The sequence below is a fragment of the Scyliorhinus torazame genome, chromosome 6 (genome assembly GCF_047496885.1).
Source record: "Scyliorhinus torazame isolate Kashiwa2021f chromosome 6, sScyTor2.1, whole genome shotgun sequence".
Lineage (NCBI taxonomy): Eukaryota > Metazoa > Chordata > Chondrichthyes > Carcharhiniformes > Scyliorhinidae > Scyliorhinus > Scyliorhinus torazame.
In genome coordinates, this window is record NC_092712.1 from 306876487 (window position 1) to 306894295 (window position 17809).

The window sequence follows — 17809 nt, forward strand, 5'->3', positions numbered from 1 at the left end:
CTCAGTTGCATCTGCCATTTAATATGCAATGCGAAGTGTTCAACCACAGCTTGTTAATTTATATTTATGTCATGTTAATTCTGAATGTTAGAATATAAATTAGATATTAAAAACCTTTTACTTTTCAGATTTTGTATAGTAAAGTTTATTTTGTTTGTTTAAAACAGTGGAATCTGGTGACTCCATTCTACTCCTGGGTAACTGGGATTTCAAACTTTGTCTATTTTAAACAAAAGGTTACTGGTTCCTAACCCATCTTAGATGAGTATGGTGTTCTGCAGAGTACCGTTCTCCCCCTCCTGTTACAGTAATTTGTCCTACTCTGTTCTCCCTATCACACTGTGATCCAAGATGCATTTGGTATGTGGAAACATTTTGCAATCAGAAAAATGTTCTTCAGTACATGTCACACCATTTCCTGTCGACTTATGAAACTTGGAACAATTATAGAAAACACCAATCACTCAGAATTGTAGCAACAACCAGCAACTAACCTGTACGTAGCTAATGATCACGTTAAATACCAATGGTCAGGGAGTGTCCTTTCTACTGCTGAATCTCGGTTTAGTTTTGTGAGGTTATGAGAGGGAGGTAACTGAAGTACTGAACTCCAAAATAGCATCGTAGGGCTTTTGTCAACTCTGCGTACTTCCAGAGAAGGTTTACTGTGCATGTGCTAACCTCCTGACCAATGTAGTGCCTGGCAAAATTCACCCCACAAGGATGTGCATGTACTGAAAGCATAATTTTGGGACTCTGTGAGAGATCCTAGCATGCAAAACAAGATGCAAATGAGTTAAATTTCTCACCCCAGACCCATTAGGTGTTGGAGTTAATCCACACTACCCACTTTCGATATTAAAGCGATAAGACTCAAAATGGGGCAACTTAAAATGAGGATTTACTGTAACTCTTCCTACATGCTCTCTGTGAAAAATGTTAAATAAATTCTTGAAATATTATAGCAGGCAGGTGACCCATTTGAAATCCATGTGCCTTACTGCTAATGTGATAACATGACAAATCTGTCAAATATGGTGACAAATTTCTTCTTGTCAGTCAATCTACCATCACATTGGTTGGAGATAGTCTCATGTCTCGAACATGGCGATGTTTAATTGCAAACTCAGCCTGTTCATGTTGGGTGACGACTCACTGTCAGTGTGCAAGAGGTCAATAACTCTCTTGTAATTTTCAAGCCCTGCACTAGAACCCACGGTCAATTGGCCATCTTTTTTCACTCTCTTTCAGAAACATACAGCATAAAAGGCAGCCATTCATTCCATCTTGCCTGTGCCAGTGCTTTGACAGAGCTACCCAATTATCCCACTCCCCACTCTTTCCCAATGCCCTGCATTTGTTTCCTTTACAATGACATATTGAACTCCTTTTGAAGGTTGACATCTTTCCTGAAGTGTGATGCAGAGAATTGGAAACAATACTCTGGCTGAGGTCTATCCCGTGACTTGCAATAGCTTTGCAAAACTTCCTTGATTTTGCACGCTCTGTCTCTATTTATATAGCTCAGAATCATGCTTTTATGAAAAATATTGTTTTGCATCTATATCAAAGTGCAGCATCTGGAGTGGGACAGATGTACATTATTTGCAAGATTTTCTTTCTGGTGGCAACTCCCATCTCGTATTGCTCAAATTAAGTCAGACGATTCCTTTTTATAAGTGTAGTAACATCATACCATGTAAGAATGCATCATTCTTGCATTAAACAAACCTTTCTTCAGTTACAAAATCAATTGCTGTAAAATAAACATTGGGTTGAGCATACACTGAGGTCAATAAGAGGGTGCAGATATTCAAGCTTCATATTTTCTGTTCTTGTAGTTTCTTTCTACTTAAAAAAAAAGATATTTGGTGCAATACTTGGAAGTATGATTGGCAGCAAATGAACATTTATTAACACCACGTTTGGATATGTATCTTCATTGCATGTTAATTAGCTGTGACATGCTGTACAATACCTGTTAGTATCTGAGTAAATGCAGACATTTACAAGTGATTATTCATGTGGCCAGCGCAAAAATACATTTGGCATTGTACAATATTGGTTATATACTATGGATTTGTAATTGAACAGGGTAAATTATTTTCGCTTCTAAAAACCTTCAAGAAACAACTTTGCAATGTAACAATGTTTGTTTACTTTCTATTTTTAATGAGACACAAAAGCTTAATTAAAGCAGTATTTGAATGCAATGTGAGCTAACCAAGCACGTAATGATAAAGAGCCTGAGTCACTTATGGTTGGTGATTTATATTCATTCCAATGGTACTGAGTTAAAAATTAATTCAGTATTTGTAATTATGGAAGGTTATTTATTTAAAGTATCAGGATATTTTGACGCAGTACCATGCCATCAATAGTGCGAAGGGCAGGTTTAAAAATAAATTGCCCCATTTCAAAACTAGGACACTACCGTATCAATGTAAGTATTTGCAGAGATTATTCTAGTGCAAAACATTAACCAAGTGTATACACTTCAAATACGTCATTCGTGCATTTATTTTCAGTTATTTTATTGGTTATGCAGAGCACGAGCTTTAACCAAAAATACATTGTCTTGTCATTGCCCATTAGAAGATGCAACATTGAAAAAAGCCCAAAGCATTAGAATTGTACAAAATTGTATACATTTAATATTGTCTAGCTGACATGTGCAATTGCTCCAATATCCTAAAATATTGGGGATCACTGACACTATATAACTAAATTGTCAGTGCAATTAAATGAAGAGATGACATTGATGTGCAAGTATTACCATAAGAACCTTTTACAACACGCAGTGAGAAAGAAGCTTTAGTTCTTTGACTCCTTTTTTAAAACACTTTTGTTGCCTCTCAATGCACGGTTTCACTGATTTTCAATTATGAGCTTTTCCGTGGTGTACAAATGACTGATGAGCGCCTGAGGAATAAAACAGAAGTTGCATATTAACATTCTGATAAAGAAACACAGTTTTAATTCATCAGCATACCTGTTGCAAAGTTAGTGCTATGTGGCTCCTCGCCTCTTAGCCTGAGAGCAAGTCACCTATCTGCTCTTTTAACCTCAGAGTGTATATGGCCTGGAAAAATTAGCATAGGAAGAAAAAGAGGGAGAGGTAATAGAGAATTTTAAACCTCAAAATAGAACCCCATTATAGATGTCTACTGAGGTGAAACTGGACCCCGGCCCTCGGGAGGCCATATTCGGGTTGTCGGACCAGCCAGGATTGGAAATGGGCGCGGAGGCAGATGTTGTAGCCTTCACATCGGTGTTCGCCCGAAGGTGGATCCTGTGGAGATCAACCTCTCCACCCTGTGCCCTGGCGTGGCGGGGGTACCTGCTGGAATTCTTGACGCTTGAAAAGGTCAAATTTGAACAGAGGGAAGGATGGAGGGGTTCTACAATTCATGGGCGTTATTCTTATGCACTTTCAAGAATTGGATCACATCGAACATTGGGGGGAGCTGGGAGGGTTAGGGGGAGAGGGACTGTGTGTGTGTTAATGGTGACTCTGGGTGATTCCTGATTGCTTTTTGTCATGTGTTTGTGTTAACATGCAAGATAATGTTTGGAGTTTGGTGGGAGGATGGGATCGTTGTTATTGATATGGAGATTGACATTATATTCATTGCTGGTTATTGTTTATTGTTGGGGGCAAATTTGGGAGAAAATGTGAAAAAGGAGAATTAAAATATTTACAAAAAAAATAGATGTCTACTGAGAGTTTCATCAGGAAATGCCTCTTTTTTTTCGGGTTCTGTAAACACATTGGGTGGGATTTTCCTTTCCTGCCCACTGTGGGAATTGTTGGGGGGGGTGGGGGACAGAAACAATGACGCTTCAGCAAAAGGTCCATTGACTTCGGGTAAGAATTTCAGGACTGGAAAATGTTGCCCATTGATATACTTTTGCCAAATTGATATAGTACAACCAACTCAAGGTTACAAAATGTACTAGATCTTATTTTCCTCAACTGTTCAAAGTACACAGTCAACCAGTTTATAAATGTACTGAGGAAGTGCCAGCTCCGATTGTACCATGAAGAATTTTCTAATGGGAGCTGTTTGCTGGCCACTGCATACATCAGTCCAGCAGTTTTTGAGCATACTTTCAGTCTAGTTTGAAGTAGCAGTAGGTAGTAGTTTGCCATAACACTGGGTGCACTACCTGAAAGACCTAGGAACAGCCGTGAAAGAAAAAGGTACAACTTAAATCAGGTGGCATGTACATAAGCAACAAAATGCATACCATGAATATTGCTGAGTACCGGACTTCAAATTTGCTGCTCACCTACGCCTACATGCAGATAACCATACAGCTATTTAACTGCTGGCCATATACACTCTTAGGACACACAACACAGCTGTAAATCTAACTCAAAACGTTGTAGCATTTATATTTTCAATATGCTCCACACATAAATGTCTGGTAGGTTTTAGCCCTGGTTAAGTAATAGCACTCTTGTCTATTATTCAAAATATTGTATATTCAAATTTCAGTCTTAAGATTTGAGCACATATTTTAAGCTGACACTTCACTGCAGTACTGAACGAGCAAGACACCACTGAATTAGGTTAAACTAGAGCCCCCATCAGCCCTCTCAGGTGGAAACGAGATTCCACAGCATTGAAGAGCAGGGTAGTGCTTCCAATATTCTTTATTTCTGGTTCTTTGACACAATACTTAAGGGGATTATAAAGTGGCTTTGCCAAAACCAAACGGAGCAACATCTGTATCTGTTCATGGCTTCTATTAACATGCATTTCTATTTCACCTCCTATTCAAAAGAGGGGTGAATAATTGATTCAGACAGATTGTCATTACGGTCGTGTGTATGGGGTGATTTAAAAAAAAGTTTGGCACCAGCGTGTCCAAAGATGTGCAGGTCAGATTGGGTTATGGGGATGGGGCAGGGGAGTGGGCCTAGGTAGGGTGCTCTTTCGGAGGTTGGTGCAGACTTGATGGGCCGAATGGCCTCCTTTTGCACTTTAAGGATTCTAAGGAGACAGCCAAGAGTACTACTCTCTTCCTTTCTCATTTGTATCTCACTAGCAGGAAAGATTTAAAAAGTGGAGCATTCCCCCTGTAAGCTAGTTTCCATGATCCCCTTTCAAGAAGGTTTTCTATTTCTCTAATTAAAATACTTAACCTACACGCTTAGTTTCTCAAAGAAAAAGCTCCTGGAACTTACTAGCAAGATTATTTTCCCATAATATTGTGAACAGTGGTCATATAGATGCAGACCTGTTTAACATCATAGTCACAGATTTCACTGAAGGGGAGTTACAATTTAGTGCCCCCAAGGAAAGACACATTCCACCTGGACTGAGAGTGCTGAAATTTCACATTCTGAGTTGTGGGAATCAATGTTTTACTAACAATTGTCGTATTTGAATTTATTGGCACAAGAACACACTATATAAATTATTTGACTTTTTGTTTCCAATTCATAGTTGACCAAGGCTGTTTAATTTGTAGCCAAATATTGCAGATCTAAATTGTTTGGGACCGAGCATTGATAAGAGCCACATGTGGTTTGGATTGGAGACCCATGTTCTGCATATAGTAATTCTGTGCATTCAAAATACACCTGTTTCAGGGAAGAAATTAAGAATTGCCCTTGCCTTATCTGTTTTAAGCAGCCAGGAAAACTCTTGGCTATAGGCTTCTGTGGTAGTCTGGTTTCTTTCAGACTGAGTCTCCCTGCTCCTGCCTCATTTCTGTTCATTTCTCCATCTGGTTTTGCTCAGTGGGCTAGACAGCTGGTTTGTGATGCAGAACAAGGCCAGCAGCGTGGGTTCAATTCCCGTACCAGCTGAGAATTCTGAATTCTCCCTCTGTACCTGAACAGGCGCCGGAATGTGGCGACTAGGGTTTTTTCACAGTAACTTCATTGCAGTGTTAATGTAAGCCTACTTGTGACAATAAAAGATTACTTTCCAGTCTTGCATCAATAGTCATATTTATGCACAGACAAAGTGTGCGAGGGACAGTTAACATGAACTCAGTAGATGGAAGTGCAGAAAGTCAGCATTGGTCAATTGAGGAGACAGAAGAGCAGGGCCAGGCCATCAGATAAGTATTCTCCCACAGTACCATACATCACAATAACAAAATAGTAGACTATAAACATGAGCTGAAGGGTTCAAAGCCAACAACAGTCAGACCCAGTTTGAGCAGTGTTGAGATCAATTGAGACCTGCAGTAGGTGGCTACTCATCTTTGGGATGATGTGAAAATGGGTTCCGAAATTGACCAGCCATTAAGAAAAGTTCACCATATTCCACACATATTTATTGCCAAAAATCAGTTACTTTGTGAAGTGGGTATTTGTTCACTGTATATTAGCAAACTTAAACTGATGGAGATAATTTACCATGTTCACCCCTGCCTCTGAAGATAGTGTGAGATGGATTGTTTTTTAATTTTGAGAATATTGGGGTATTCTGTATGGGAGATTGTGTGTGTGAGTATATGTGTGCACATTAGGAAATATATAGGGACTTGGCTTTTCAGCTGTTAAATTTCAAAGGGGCGTTGAAAGGGACTTTTACAACACATAGGTTACTCAGTAAACAACGGAACATTATTACATTTTATTCAACCCAGAAGTGGAGGCAAGAGGAAAACATGAAAGGTTTTTATAATTTGGTAAAGTTGATTCAAAGAGGTGCGGGGTACAATTGAATCAGAGAATGAAGAGGAAACATCTAAGAAAAGTTTTGAGCTAAGTTATGGTAGCTGTGTTGGAGGAGATCTCCTGAGACCAGCCCTGTGCTGAGAGAAGGTCTGAAATCTGAACCAGCCAACCAATGTGACTAGAAAACGTTTTGTTTCAGAATGCAGTTTGCTTTATGAACTTTGTGGAATTCCACAGCAGAGTGGAATATCTTGAGAATGTGGGATATCTTTACTAAAGTGATGGCAGTTTTTGCCTTGGGTAATATTACTGGGATATTATAGTTAAAAATTATAAAGGAGTTATTGCCAAACAATTTGTGTGTTTTGGTTATGTAGACATACAGAGAATTTTCAGTGCAGAAGGAGGCCATTTGGCCCATCGAGTCTGCACTGGCTCCTGGAAAGAGCACCCTACTTAAGCTCACACCTCCACCCTAACCTGTAACCCCATCTAACCTTTTTGAACACTAAGGGCAATTTATCATGGCCAATCCAGCGAACCTGCACATATTTGGACTGTGGGAGAAAACCAGCATAGCACCCGGAAGAAACCCACGCAGACAAGGGGGGAGAAAGTGCAAACTCCACACAGACAGTTACCCAAGCTGGGAATTGAACCTGGGACCCTGGAGCGGTGAAGCAACTGATCTAACCACTGTGCTACCGTGCTGCTCACTTTTTGTTTACATTTGCATTATGAGCAGCTGCTCAGAGACAGTCCTGAAGAGACAGGAGCCATCCTTAGCGGTGAGTTTTCGATACAGTCCCTTACTACTCAGATACTCATCTATGGTCACTTCACTCAGAGACTTCTGGCCGAAATACTTTCTAACCCCCTTCTGCATTCCTCCATAAGGCAACATATATATGGTTTTCTTTCTTTAAAAAAAAATGTTTAAAAATGTAGGTTGAATTTAAGCTATGTACGTTTAAAAAAAAGTAAGACACCCTTTTTAAAGTGAAAAAGATTTCCCCCTCCCTCCCTGGCACTGGTTGCCAGGGGTGGAATGTTTTGTGTGCTCAATTTATTTGCTTCTTGCTAATAAATCTTTCAATTTTTAAAATCCTAAAAGTGCTACTAGAGTTTCATGGCTTCTGGGATTAGTAGCTCTTTCCTCCTCGATTTAAAAAAAAAGTTTCTGATCAGAAAACAGGTTTCCCACTGGGACTTAGCTTGCTCAGCAAATAACATTGGTTTTGGTTGTAACAGTAAGCAGAGGTAATGTTTATCCCTTTAGTCTGTAAACAAAACATTACAATTAATGGACAGATTTCAACAACGCTTGCTGCACAGATAGGATATGGCCCAAGGAAGAACTGATTAGTTTTACGCCAAGATGTAGATCCAGGTACTAGAATTTTTTTAAAGGATCCATTAACATTGGGAGAATTGACTTCTTCTTTGAATATTGTGGACTGTCTCATCTGCTGTGGTGGAATTGCAGCTGTCAAAATGGGTGCAGAGTTTTCAGAGCTGATTGTTGGATGTGAATCAGCTCGACGCCTCCTCAGTGAGATATAAGTTCTTAATAAAAATATTTATTTTTTCAGCTATGTAGTTATAGAGGATCACCCAGACAGGAACAAGCCTCAAGGAATAACTGTGTAATTGTAATAATGTTAATGTTAACAGTGTGGCAGATGTACATGCTCTACTGAGAGCCCTCTTCACTGGTATTGCATTGTGCTTGCCTGTGGTCATCACATTCATTGACAAATTAAATCAATGTCATCGTAAGGTCGGTTAGGAGCTTGATTCCAGACACATTTTTCTGTCTGCAGTTTCAAACATTTTTTTAAAAATTACCTGCCGGTGTTGTGGTTCAGAGATAGTGTGGTTTAAAACAAGTTACATTTTCTACATTTGCATGTTTCAGCCTTCAAACAACCGCGCAACCTCAAACGAACCATTGTGTGCAGCAAACTACCCAGTCTTCAGAACAGTGACCACGACACCACACAACCCCGTCATGGCAATCTCTGCAAGACGCGCCAGATCATCAACATGGATACCACTATTACACGTGAGAACACCACCCACCAGGTACGCGGTACATACTCGTGCGACTCGGCCAACGTTGTCTACCTCATACGCTGCAGGAAAGGATGTCCCGAAGCGTGGTACATTGGCGAGACCATGCAGACACTGCGACAACGAATGAACGGACATCGCACAACAATCACCAGGCAGGAATGTTCCCTTCCAGTCGGGGAACACTTCAGCAGTCAAGGGCATTCAGCCTCTGATCTCCGGGTAAGCGTTCTCCAAGGCGGCCTTCAGGACCCGCGACAACGCAGAATCGCCGAGCAGAAACTTATAGCCAAGTTCCGCACACATGAGTGCGGCCTCAACCGGGACCTGGGATTCATGTCACATTACATTCATCCCCCACCATCTGGCCTGCGAAATCCTACCAACTGTCCTGGCTTGAGACAATTCACACCTCTTTAACCTGGGGTTACCCCATCTCTGGATCTGTAAAGGTTTAATCACCTGCTAATGCTCGCATTCCTAGCATTGTTTGGCATCTTTGAATTTGTCTATATATGTGTTTCTGGAACAGACCTCTTCATTCACCTGAGGAAGGAGCAGCGCTCCGAAAGCTAGTGACATCGAAACAAACCTGTTGGACTTTAACCTGGTGTTGTAAGACTTCGTACATGTTTCAGCAGGCAGATACTGCACAATTATTTATGGAAAGCATGCTGGCTGATTTTCTTTTCCATAGCCCAAGAATGGCAAGAAGATTGAGAAAGTGCACGAATAAGGAAACTGGATTGACATAATAAAAATGGCTTCTTGGGTAAGCTGCAGTACTTTAAATTCTATTATGTACTTGGTAGAGTTTCTTCCTCCTGATTCCAACATATTTCCAATGAAGGATGTGGCCCTCTAATATTTTAACTATTTTCTCTTCTAGAGGGAAAAATACGTATCACAGCATGACCTACTCAAGAATATGCACTTTGTTCCTGTGCTGCAGTTACATAACTACTTAACCCAACTCTGAGGAAATACATGCAATATTGTCTTCCAACCATAGCTTTCAAGTCTAACCAATTTTGAATGACGGAGCAGGCTTGAGGGGCCACATGGCCTACTCCTGCTCCCATTTCTTGTGTTCCTTCAAGGAATAGATCTTCCTAGATTTAATTCAAAGTACTTTAGCAATTTATTTCCTCTACAATCTCAGAATGCCACAAGGGGAAATTCAGTATCCTTACCACAATACCATAACGTAGCAAATTTGGTATGTATGGCTGATCCACATTTTGTGGGACATATACCCTGGGAGCCATCAAAGACATGATAATCAAGAACTCTCATTCTCTATATTCTTAAGAAACTGACATTTTTTGTTCAATTTAATCATTGATGTATCAACAGTATTAACATAAAATTCAGTTTAAAATAATGTTAAAACCCAAATTTACAGTATCAGCAATCCAAGCCTAAACAAACAAAAGGAATTTGACGCACGATAAAAAGGAGATACATAAACCAGCAGTGGCACTCACTAAACTTTGAAAATAAAGCTTTACTCACTCATGTTTTATGCAATCATGAATAATAAGGAACAAGTTCACTTGTGGTGCAAGTTTCCTAAGAATATTACCCAATCTGTATGTATTACATTTGTGCCAACAACCCTTTATTGAAAATGTGTTCCCATGTCTCTCTGCCGACTCTATTTCTTCATTTACAATTATTCAGTCAAGAGTGACAGCAAATAGGCACCCTGCCCTCAAGTTTTTGCCATTGTTGCTCGAATCAGCGACATGGAGGTATTCAACATAAGTCCAAGTTAACAAGCTCACTCAAGGCTCTTTCACATTGGAGATCTTGTTTCTGGAAAGATACCTCCAATGAGCTGCTTTGTGCTTTTACATTCGTTGGCAAGAACTACTACCCTTGGTGCAGTGGTAAGCACTGCTGCCTCACGACACCGACATCCCAGGTTCGATCCCGGGTCACTGTCCGTGGAGAGTTTGCACATTCTCACCGTGCCTGTGTGGGTGTCACCCCCACAACCCAAAAAGATGTGCAGGGTAGGTGAATTGGCCACATTAAATTGCCCTTTAATTGGAAAAAAAGAATTGGGTAATCTAAATGTTAAAAAAAGAACCACTGCACTTTGTACATTCCTTCACTGACACAATCAAGATTTCAATCGTTTTGAGATTTAGGAGATGAAATCGCAAATAAAAATCTTTAATTTTCCACTCCATGGCACAGCTTATCATGGCGCTAACATGCTGCCAGCCTGTCCTCCATGTTGTCAATTCTAAAATTACATCATCATTAGCAGAAAATATGTTAGCGAGAAGTATTGTTTCCATTTTGGTACTGATTACAATCAAGAACATGGTTCAATATTGAAGCACTACACTTCCGATTAAATGGTCATTTTTGAAAAAGCTTAAGTTTCTGTTTTTATTTCTGCAAAAGTCACTTGCTGCTGTGTATCTGATAAGCCTAGCTTAATGTTGCAAATGTTCACCTGTCAACTGTTCATCAAAATACTAAGGCATGCTTTCTGGTATAACTATTACTTAAGCTCAAGGTTGTCCGAAATCATAAGACCAAAAGACATAGAACAGAATTAGGCCACTTGGCCCATCAAGTATGCTCCATTCAATCATGGCTGATATTTTTCTCATCCCCATTCTCCTGCCTTCTCCCCATAACCCCTGAACCCCTTATTAATCATGATGTGGAAATGCCGGCGTTGGACTGGGGTGAGCACAGTACGAAGTCTTACAACACCAGGTTAAAGTCCAACAGGTTTGTTTCGATGTCACTAGCTTTCGGAGCGCTGCTCCTTCCTCAGGTGAACCTGAGGAAGGAGCAGCGCTCCGAAAGCTAGTGACATCGAAACAAACCTGTTGGACTTTAACCTGGTGTTGTAAGACTTCGTACTGCCCTTATTAATCAAGAACCTATTTATCTCTGTCTTAAAGACACTCAGTGATTTGGCCTCCACAGCCTTCTGCGGCAAAGAGTTCCACACGTTCACCATCCTCTGGCTGAAGAAATTCCTCCTCATCTCTGTTTTAAAGGATCGTCCCTTTAGTCTGAGATTGTGTCCTCGGCTTCTAATTTTTCCTACAAGTGGAAACATCCTCTCCAGATCCACTCTATCCAGGCCTCGCAGTATCCTGTAAGTTTCAATAAGATCCCCCTCATCCTTCTCAACTCCAACGAGTACAGACCCCAAGCCCTCAACCGTTCCTCATACGACAAGCTCTTTATGCCAGGGATCATTCTTGTGAACCTCCTCTGAACCCTTTCCAAGGCCAGCACATCCTTCCTTAGATATGGGGCCCAAAACTGCTGGCAAAACGCCAAATGGGGTCGGACCAGAGCATTATACAGCCTCAGAAGTACATCCCTGGTCTTGTATTCTAGCCCTCTCGACATGAATGCTAACATTGCATTTGCTTTCCTAACTGCCAACTGAACCTGAACGTTAACCTTAAGAGAATCATGAACAAAGTCCCTTTGTGCTTCTGATTTCGTAAGCATTTCCCAATTTAGAAAATAGTCTATGCCTCCATTCCTCCTTCCAAAGTACATAACCTCATACTTTTCCACATTGTATTCCATCTGCCACTTCTTTGCCCACTCTCCCAGCCTGTCCAAATCCTTCTGCAGCCCCCCTGCTTCCTCAATACTATCTGTCCCTCTACAGATCTTTCTATCATCTGCAAACTTAGCAACAGTGTCTTCAGCTCCTTCTTCCAGATCATTAAAGTATATTGTGAAAAGTTGTGGTCCCAACACAGACCCCTGAGGCACACCACTAATCATCGGCTGCCATCTGAAAAAGACCCCTTTATCCCCACTCTTTGCCTTCTGCCAGTCAGCCAAATCATTCCCTTATTGTAAAGAAACGTGGGTTATATCGATACCGGGTTGTTAAACATTTTTCAAAATGTACATGCAAAATCAAAACTTTGTGATAATCAAATTATGAACATTTCTACGGAATTTACCATATTTGAAACATTAAAAAAAACATTGTTCTACTGCTTCCTACATCTATTGCACGGTGCAGAACACATTTAATTTCCAATAATATTCAAAACGTGAATGGTAAACGTACGAGAAAAGATAGTCTAGAAAAGACACTGTCACACGGTGTGACTTGTGCATTAGTGATATTTATAATTTTAGTGGCTGACCAAACATATACTGAACTATTTAAAAATGATTTTTAAAAGACAAATATTGATGAACGATGACTGCCAGAGGTTACCTGATGTCTGGTATTGCTAGTGACCAGTTTCTGCAAAGATCCAATGTGGAATACAATTCAGACATGCCCAGAAACCCTCAAGGAATTCCAAGCCTGAGGATGTGAAGAAGTACTTAAAAGAAATTTACTGAAAAATGTACCGGATCTAATATTTATATTTCTATAAGACTACCTCTCCAGTGGAGACAGACCATTACTGCAAAAATGGTCAAATGGAGACAAGTCTTTCTATTGCATCAAGATGGATAATGACTCATTCAAGCAGTTAATGGTTAGGACATTATAGAATCTACTTGACCCCGGCCATGAATAAAAGAAACTGTAGCTTCAGACATCAGATGAACATGTTTTTTCTGAAATCATATGGAGACAAAAGTCATGTAACTAAAGTAACCATTTTGAAATCTCTTTAATACTAGCGGCTAAAGGCATAAGCAGTTCAGTTCCCTGGAAAAGCTGACAATGAAACAGTAAGGAGCTGCCCTTCTTTTCACAACCCAAGTTAAGGCCCTCTTACAGCTTAAGAATCCAGCACAGAGATAGTGAATTTTCACTCAAAAGGAATCTGAGATGCAAAACTCACCGCCTTCTGGAAGACATGGATAAAAAATAAATCCCCCCCCCCCTCAATTGCAGTTACATGGGCTTCAGCAAGCAAGCTGCTTTAATTCTTTCTCATGTTCCATTTGTTTAATTTGGAACTGTATTTTTGCCATTTCCAATGAGTCAAACTGTATCTCAGGCAACTTTAAATGCTTAGCCACCGCCATAATTACCCCATCTTTTCGCATTTTGTCAGGTAATGTTAACCGCAATGTTTTTGCCAAATCTAAAAGTCTGTTTTTAGTTTCTGTCCGTAAGGTACTGCGTGTGACCGACTCCACCGCCAAAAACTTGAGAGCCTCTGAAAGAGCCATTGTCCACAACACACTCCCTACTTAAACTAGAATACCACACCTGAAAAGCAACCACAATATGCTCACCCCTCACTGTCTTTAAGTTCACTAAGCCAATCCAATAGATAGACTTTTATCCCGGACGAGCCCCCAATTTGTTATTGGCCAGGTTTTAAAGAACCCAAAGTGTATCATGGAGTTCACCTGATCCACAACTTTTAATAGATTGTGGTACGGAGAGCACACAGCCCACTCTGCAGGTGTGGTACAGCAGAAATGGAAAAGTAATTTTTAAAGCAAAACAATGTTTATTCTATGAACTCAAGTACACCTTTTTAAAACATAGTGAACATCTTGGCAACCATTAATTCAAATACCACCCCCAAAGAATACAACACTAAGTAATCCTTAAGCTGTCCATTTAACATCCATAAGACTTTAAAAAAAAACACCTCTGAACAGAAGCACATCAGGTTAAAGTCACTACTGAGAGCAGTTATTAGTTTTAAATCACCAAAGGATCTATTTACAGTTTTTAGATTACAGAGAGAGAGAGACTAATACCCCTTCTGGGTGTGACTGCAGCTATCCAGCTCTGAAAACGAAACTAAAACACACCCTGCAGCAAACAGCCTAAAACGAAAGTAAAAAAGATGACAGACAGCCCAGCTCCATCCACTCTCTGACATCACTGCAGTAGTAAACACCCATTTCTTAAAGGTACTCTCACATGACACAGTCTACTCAGTCTTTCCTCATAAGCTAATCCTCTCAACTCCGGAATCAACCTAGTGAATCTCCTCTGCACACCCTCCAATGCCAGTACATCCTTTCTTATGTATGGAGACCAAAACTGTACACAGTACTCCAGGTGTGGCCTCACCAGCACCCTGTACAGCTGCAACATAACCTTTCTGTATTTAAACTCCATTCCTCTAGCAATGAAGGACAAAATTGCATTTGCCTTCTTATCTGCTGCACCTGCAAACCAACTTTTTGCGATTCATGCACAAGGACATCCAGGTTCCTCTGCACAGCAGCATGCTGCATTTTTACCATTTAAATAATAGTTCATTTTGCTGTTGTTCCTATCAAAATGGATGACCACACATTTACAAACATTGTACTCCAGCTGCCAGACCCTTGCCCACGCACTTAAACTATCTATATCCCTCTGCAGACTTTTAGTGTTCTCTGCACACTTTGCTCTACCACTCATTTTCGTTTCAGGTTTGAACTTTCACACATTACAATTGGTCCCCAGCTCCAAATCATCTATGTAAATTGCAAATAATTGTGGTCCCAACACCGATTCCTGAGGCACACCACTGGCCACTGATCACCAACCAGAAAAACACCCATTTATCCCCACTCTTTGCTTTCTGTTAGTTATCCATGCTAATACATTACCCATAATGCCGTGCACTTTTATCTTATGCAGTAGCCTTTTGTGCGGAAAGGGCTGGGTAGAGTGGATATGGGTAGGTTGCTCTTTCGGAGGGTTAGTGCAGACCCGATGAACTGAATGGCCTCCTTCTGCATTTTAGGTATTCTGTTACCTGGGTGGCTTTTTAACTCAATAAAAAACCCTTTTTTATTTTAAACTTCAAGAAAGCGAGTCAGATGTTTTTTGCAATTGGTATGTAAATGGTTAAACACAGAGAGAGTAAAAAGTACCTTCATCCTGCAAGAAACCTGTTATGGTCAGACCTGGGGTTGTAACATAGGGGAGTCATTTTTATCCCTCCTCAGTTGCCATAAAAGAAGGATTAAAGCAGATAATTTATTTATTGAGTATCTGAACAAGTGTTAGGATCACACTGAAGTGGTGAACAAATCAAACATGATCCTTTATAGCAATAGCTGCTTAATAAAGTAGCTTATAACTTAAGGAAAAAAAGTGACATTAACTGTTGACCTGTATCAAATTTTAAAAGTGAGTTATAGGGAATAAGTGCTCGAAATAGTTATCTTTGAGGAAAAGAACAGCTACTTTCAGACAAGCTGAACTATTTATCATGTATCCAAAATCCTAATCCCAAATGTTATTGCATATTTCATTGCTAAAGGTTGGGATGTATTGATTTTAGTATAAAAATAACAACCTCTTCCACTGCATTTAATTTGTGAAACTGTTATCAATATTATCAGATTGTTTAGAAATTGGGTCTCCCCTTTACCTTCACTAAGTGTTAACAAAAGACATAGCAGATGATTTCTCAGGAGCAAATTAACCAATGAAAAATGTGATGAGAAGAACATAAGAACATAAGAACTAGGAGCAGGAGTAGGCCATCTGGCCCCTCGAGCCTGCTCCGCCATTCAATGAGATCATGGCTGATCTTTTGTGGACTCAGCTCCACTTTCCGGCCCGAACACCATAACCCTTAATCCCTTTATTCTTCAAAAAACTATCTATCTTTATCTTAAAAACATTTAATGAAGGAGCCTCTACTGCTTCACTGGGCAAGGAATTCCATAGATTCACAACCCTTTGGGTGAAGAAGTTCTTCCTAAACTCAGTCCTAAATCTACTTCCCCTTATTTTGAGGCTATGCCCCCTAGTTCTGCTTTTACCCACCAGTGGAAACAACCTGCCCGCATCTATCCTATCTATTCCCTTCATAATCTTATATGTTTCTATAAGATCCCCCCTCATCCTTCTAAATTCCAACGAGTACAGTCCCAGTCTACTCAACCTCTCCTCGTAATCCAACCCCTTCAGCTCTGGGATTAACCTAGTGAATCTCCTCTGCACACCCTCCAGTGCCAGTACGTCCTTTCTCAAGTAAGGAGACCAAAACTGAACACAATACTCCAGGTGTGGCCTCACTAACACCTTATACAATTGCAGCATAACCTCCCTAGTCTTAAACTCCATCCCTCTAGCAATGAAGGACAACATTCCATTTGCCTTCTTAATCACCTGTTGCACCCGAAAACCAACTTTCTGCGACTCATGCACTAGCACACCCAGGTCTCTCTGCACAGCAGCATGTTTTAATATTTTATCATTTAAATAATAATCCATTTTGCTGTTATTCCTACCAAAATGGATAACCTCACATTTGTCAACATTGTATTCCATCTGCCAGACCCTAGCCCATTCACTTAGCCTATCCAAATCCCTCTGCAGACTTCCAGTATCCTCTGCACTTTTTGCTTTACCACTTATCTTAGTGTCGTCTGCAAACTTGGACACATTGCCCTTGGTCCCCAACTCCAAATCATCTATGTAAATTGTGAACAGTTGTGGGCCCAACACTGATCCCTGAGGGACACCACTAACTACTGATTGCCAACCAGAGAAACACCCATTAATCCCCACTCTTTGCTTTCTATTAATTAACCAATCCTCTATCCATGCTATTACTTTACCCTCAATGCCATGCATCTTCATCTTATGCAGCAACCTTTTGTGTGGCACCTTGTCAAAGGCTTTCTGGAAATCCAGATATACCACATCCATTGGCTCCCCGTTATCTACCGCACTGGTAATGTCCTCAAAAAATTCCACTAAATTAGTTAGGCACGACCTGCCCTTTATGAACCCATGCTGCGCCTGCCCAATGGGACAATTTCCATCCAGATGCCTCGCTATTTCTTCCTTGATGATAGATTCCAGCATCTTCCCTACTACCGAAGTTAAGCTCACTGGCCTATAATTACCCACTTTCTGCCTACCTCCTTTTTTAAACAGTGGTGTCACGTTTGCTAATTTCCAATCCGCCGGGACCACCCCAGAGTCTAGTGAATTTTGGTAAATTATCACTAGTGCATTTGCAATTTCCCTAGCCATCTCTTTTAGCACTCTGGGATGCATTCCATCAGGGCCAGGAGACCTGCCTACCTTTAGCCCCATTAGCTTGCCCATCACTACCTCCTTGGTGATATCAATCCTCTCAAGGTCCTCACCTGTCATAGCCTCATTTCCATCAGTCACTGGCATGTTATTTGTGTCTTCCACTG

General features: G+C 40.5%; 1 protein-coding gene across 3 annotated transcripts in view; it reads right to left on the reverse strand.

Annotated features, from left to right (window-relative positions):
* Nucleotides 1-1887: 1887 nt before the first annotated feature.
* Nucleotides 1888-17809, reverse strand: part of LOC140425572 (LYR motif-containing protein 4-like) — a 245330-nt gene continuing 229408 nt past the window's right edge. For all 3 annotated transcript variants that reach the window (XR_011947895.1, XM_072510019.1, XM_072510018.1), the window contains one exon: nucleotides 1888-2922. Coding sequence is in view for 1 of the 3 variants with exons in the window: in XM_072510019.1 (XP_072366120.1) it covers nucleotides 2869-2922 (54 nt within the window). In the remaining 2 variants the exon portion in view is untranslated. The remainder of the gene's footprint in view (nucleotides 2923-17809) is intronic.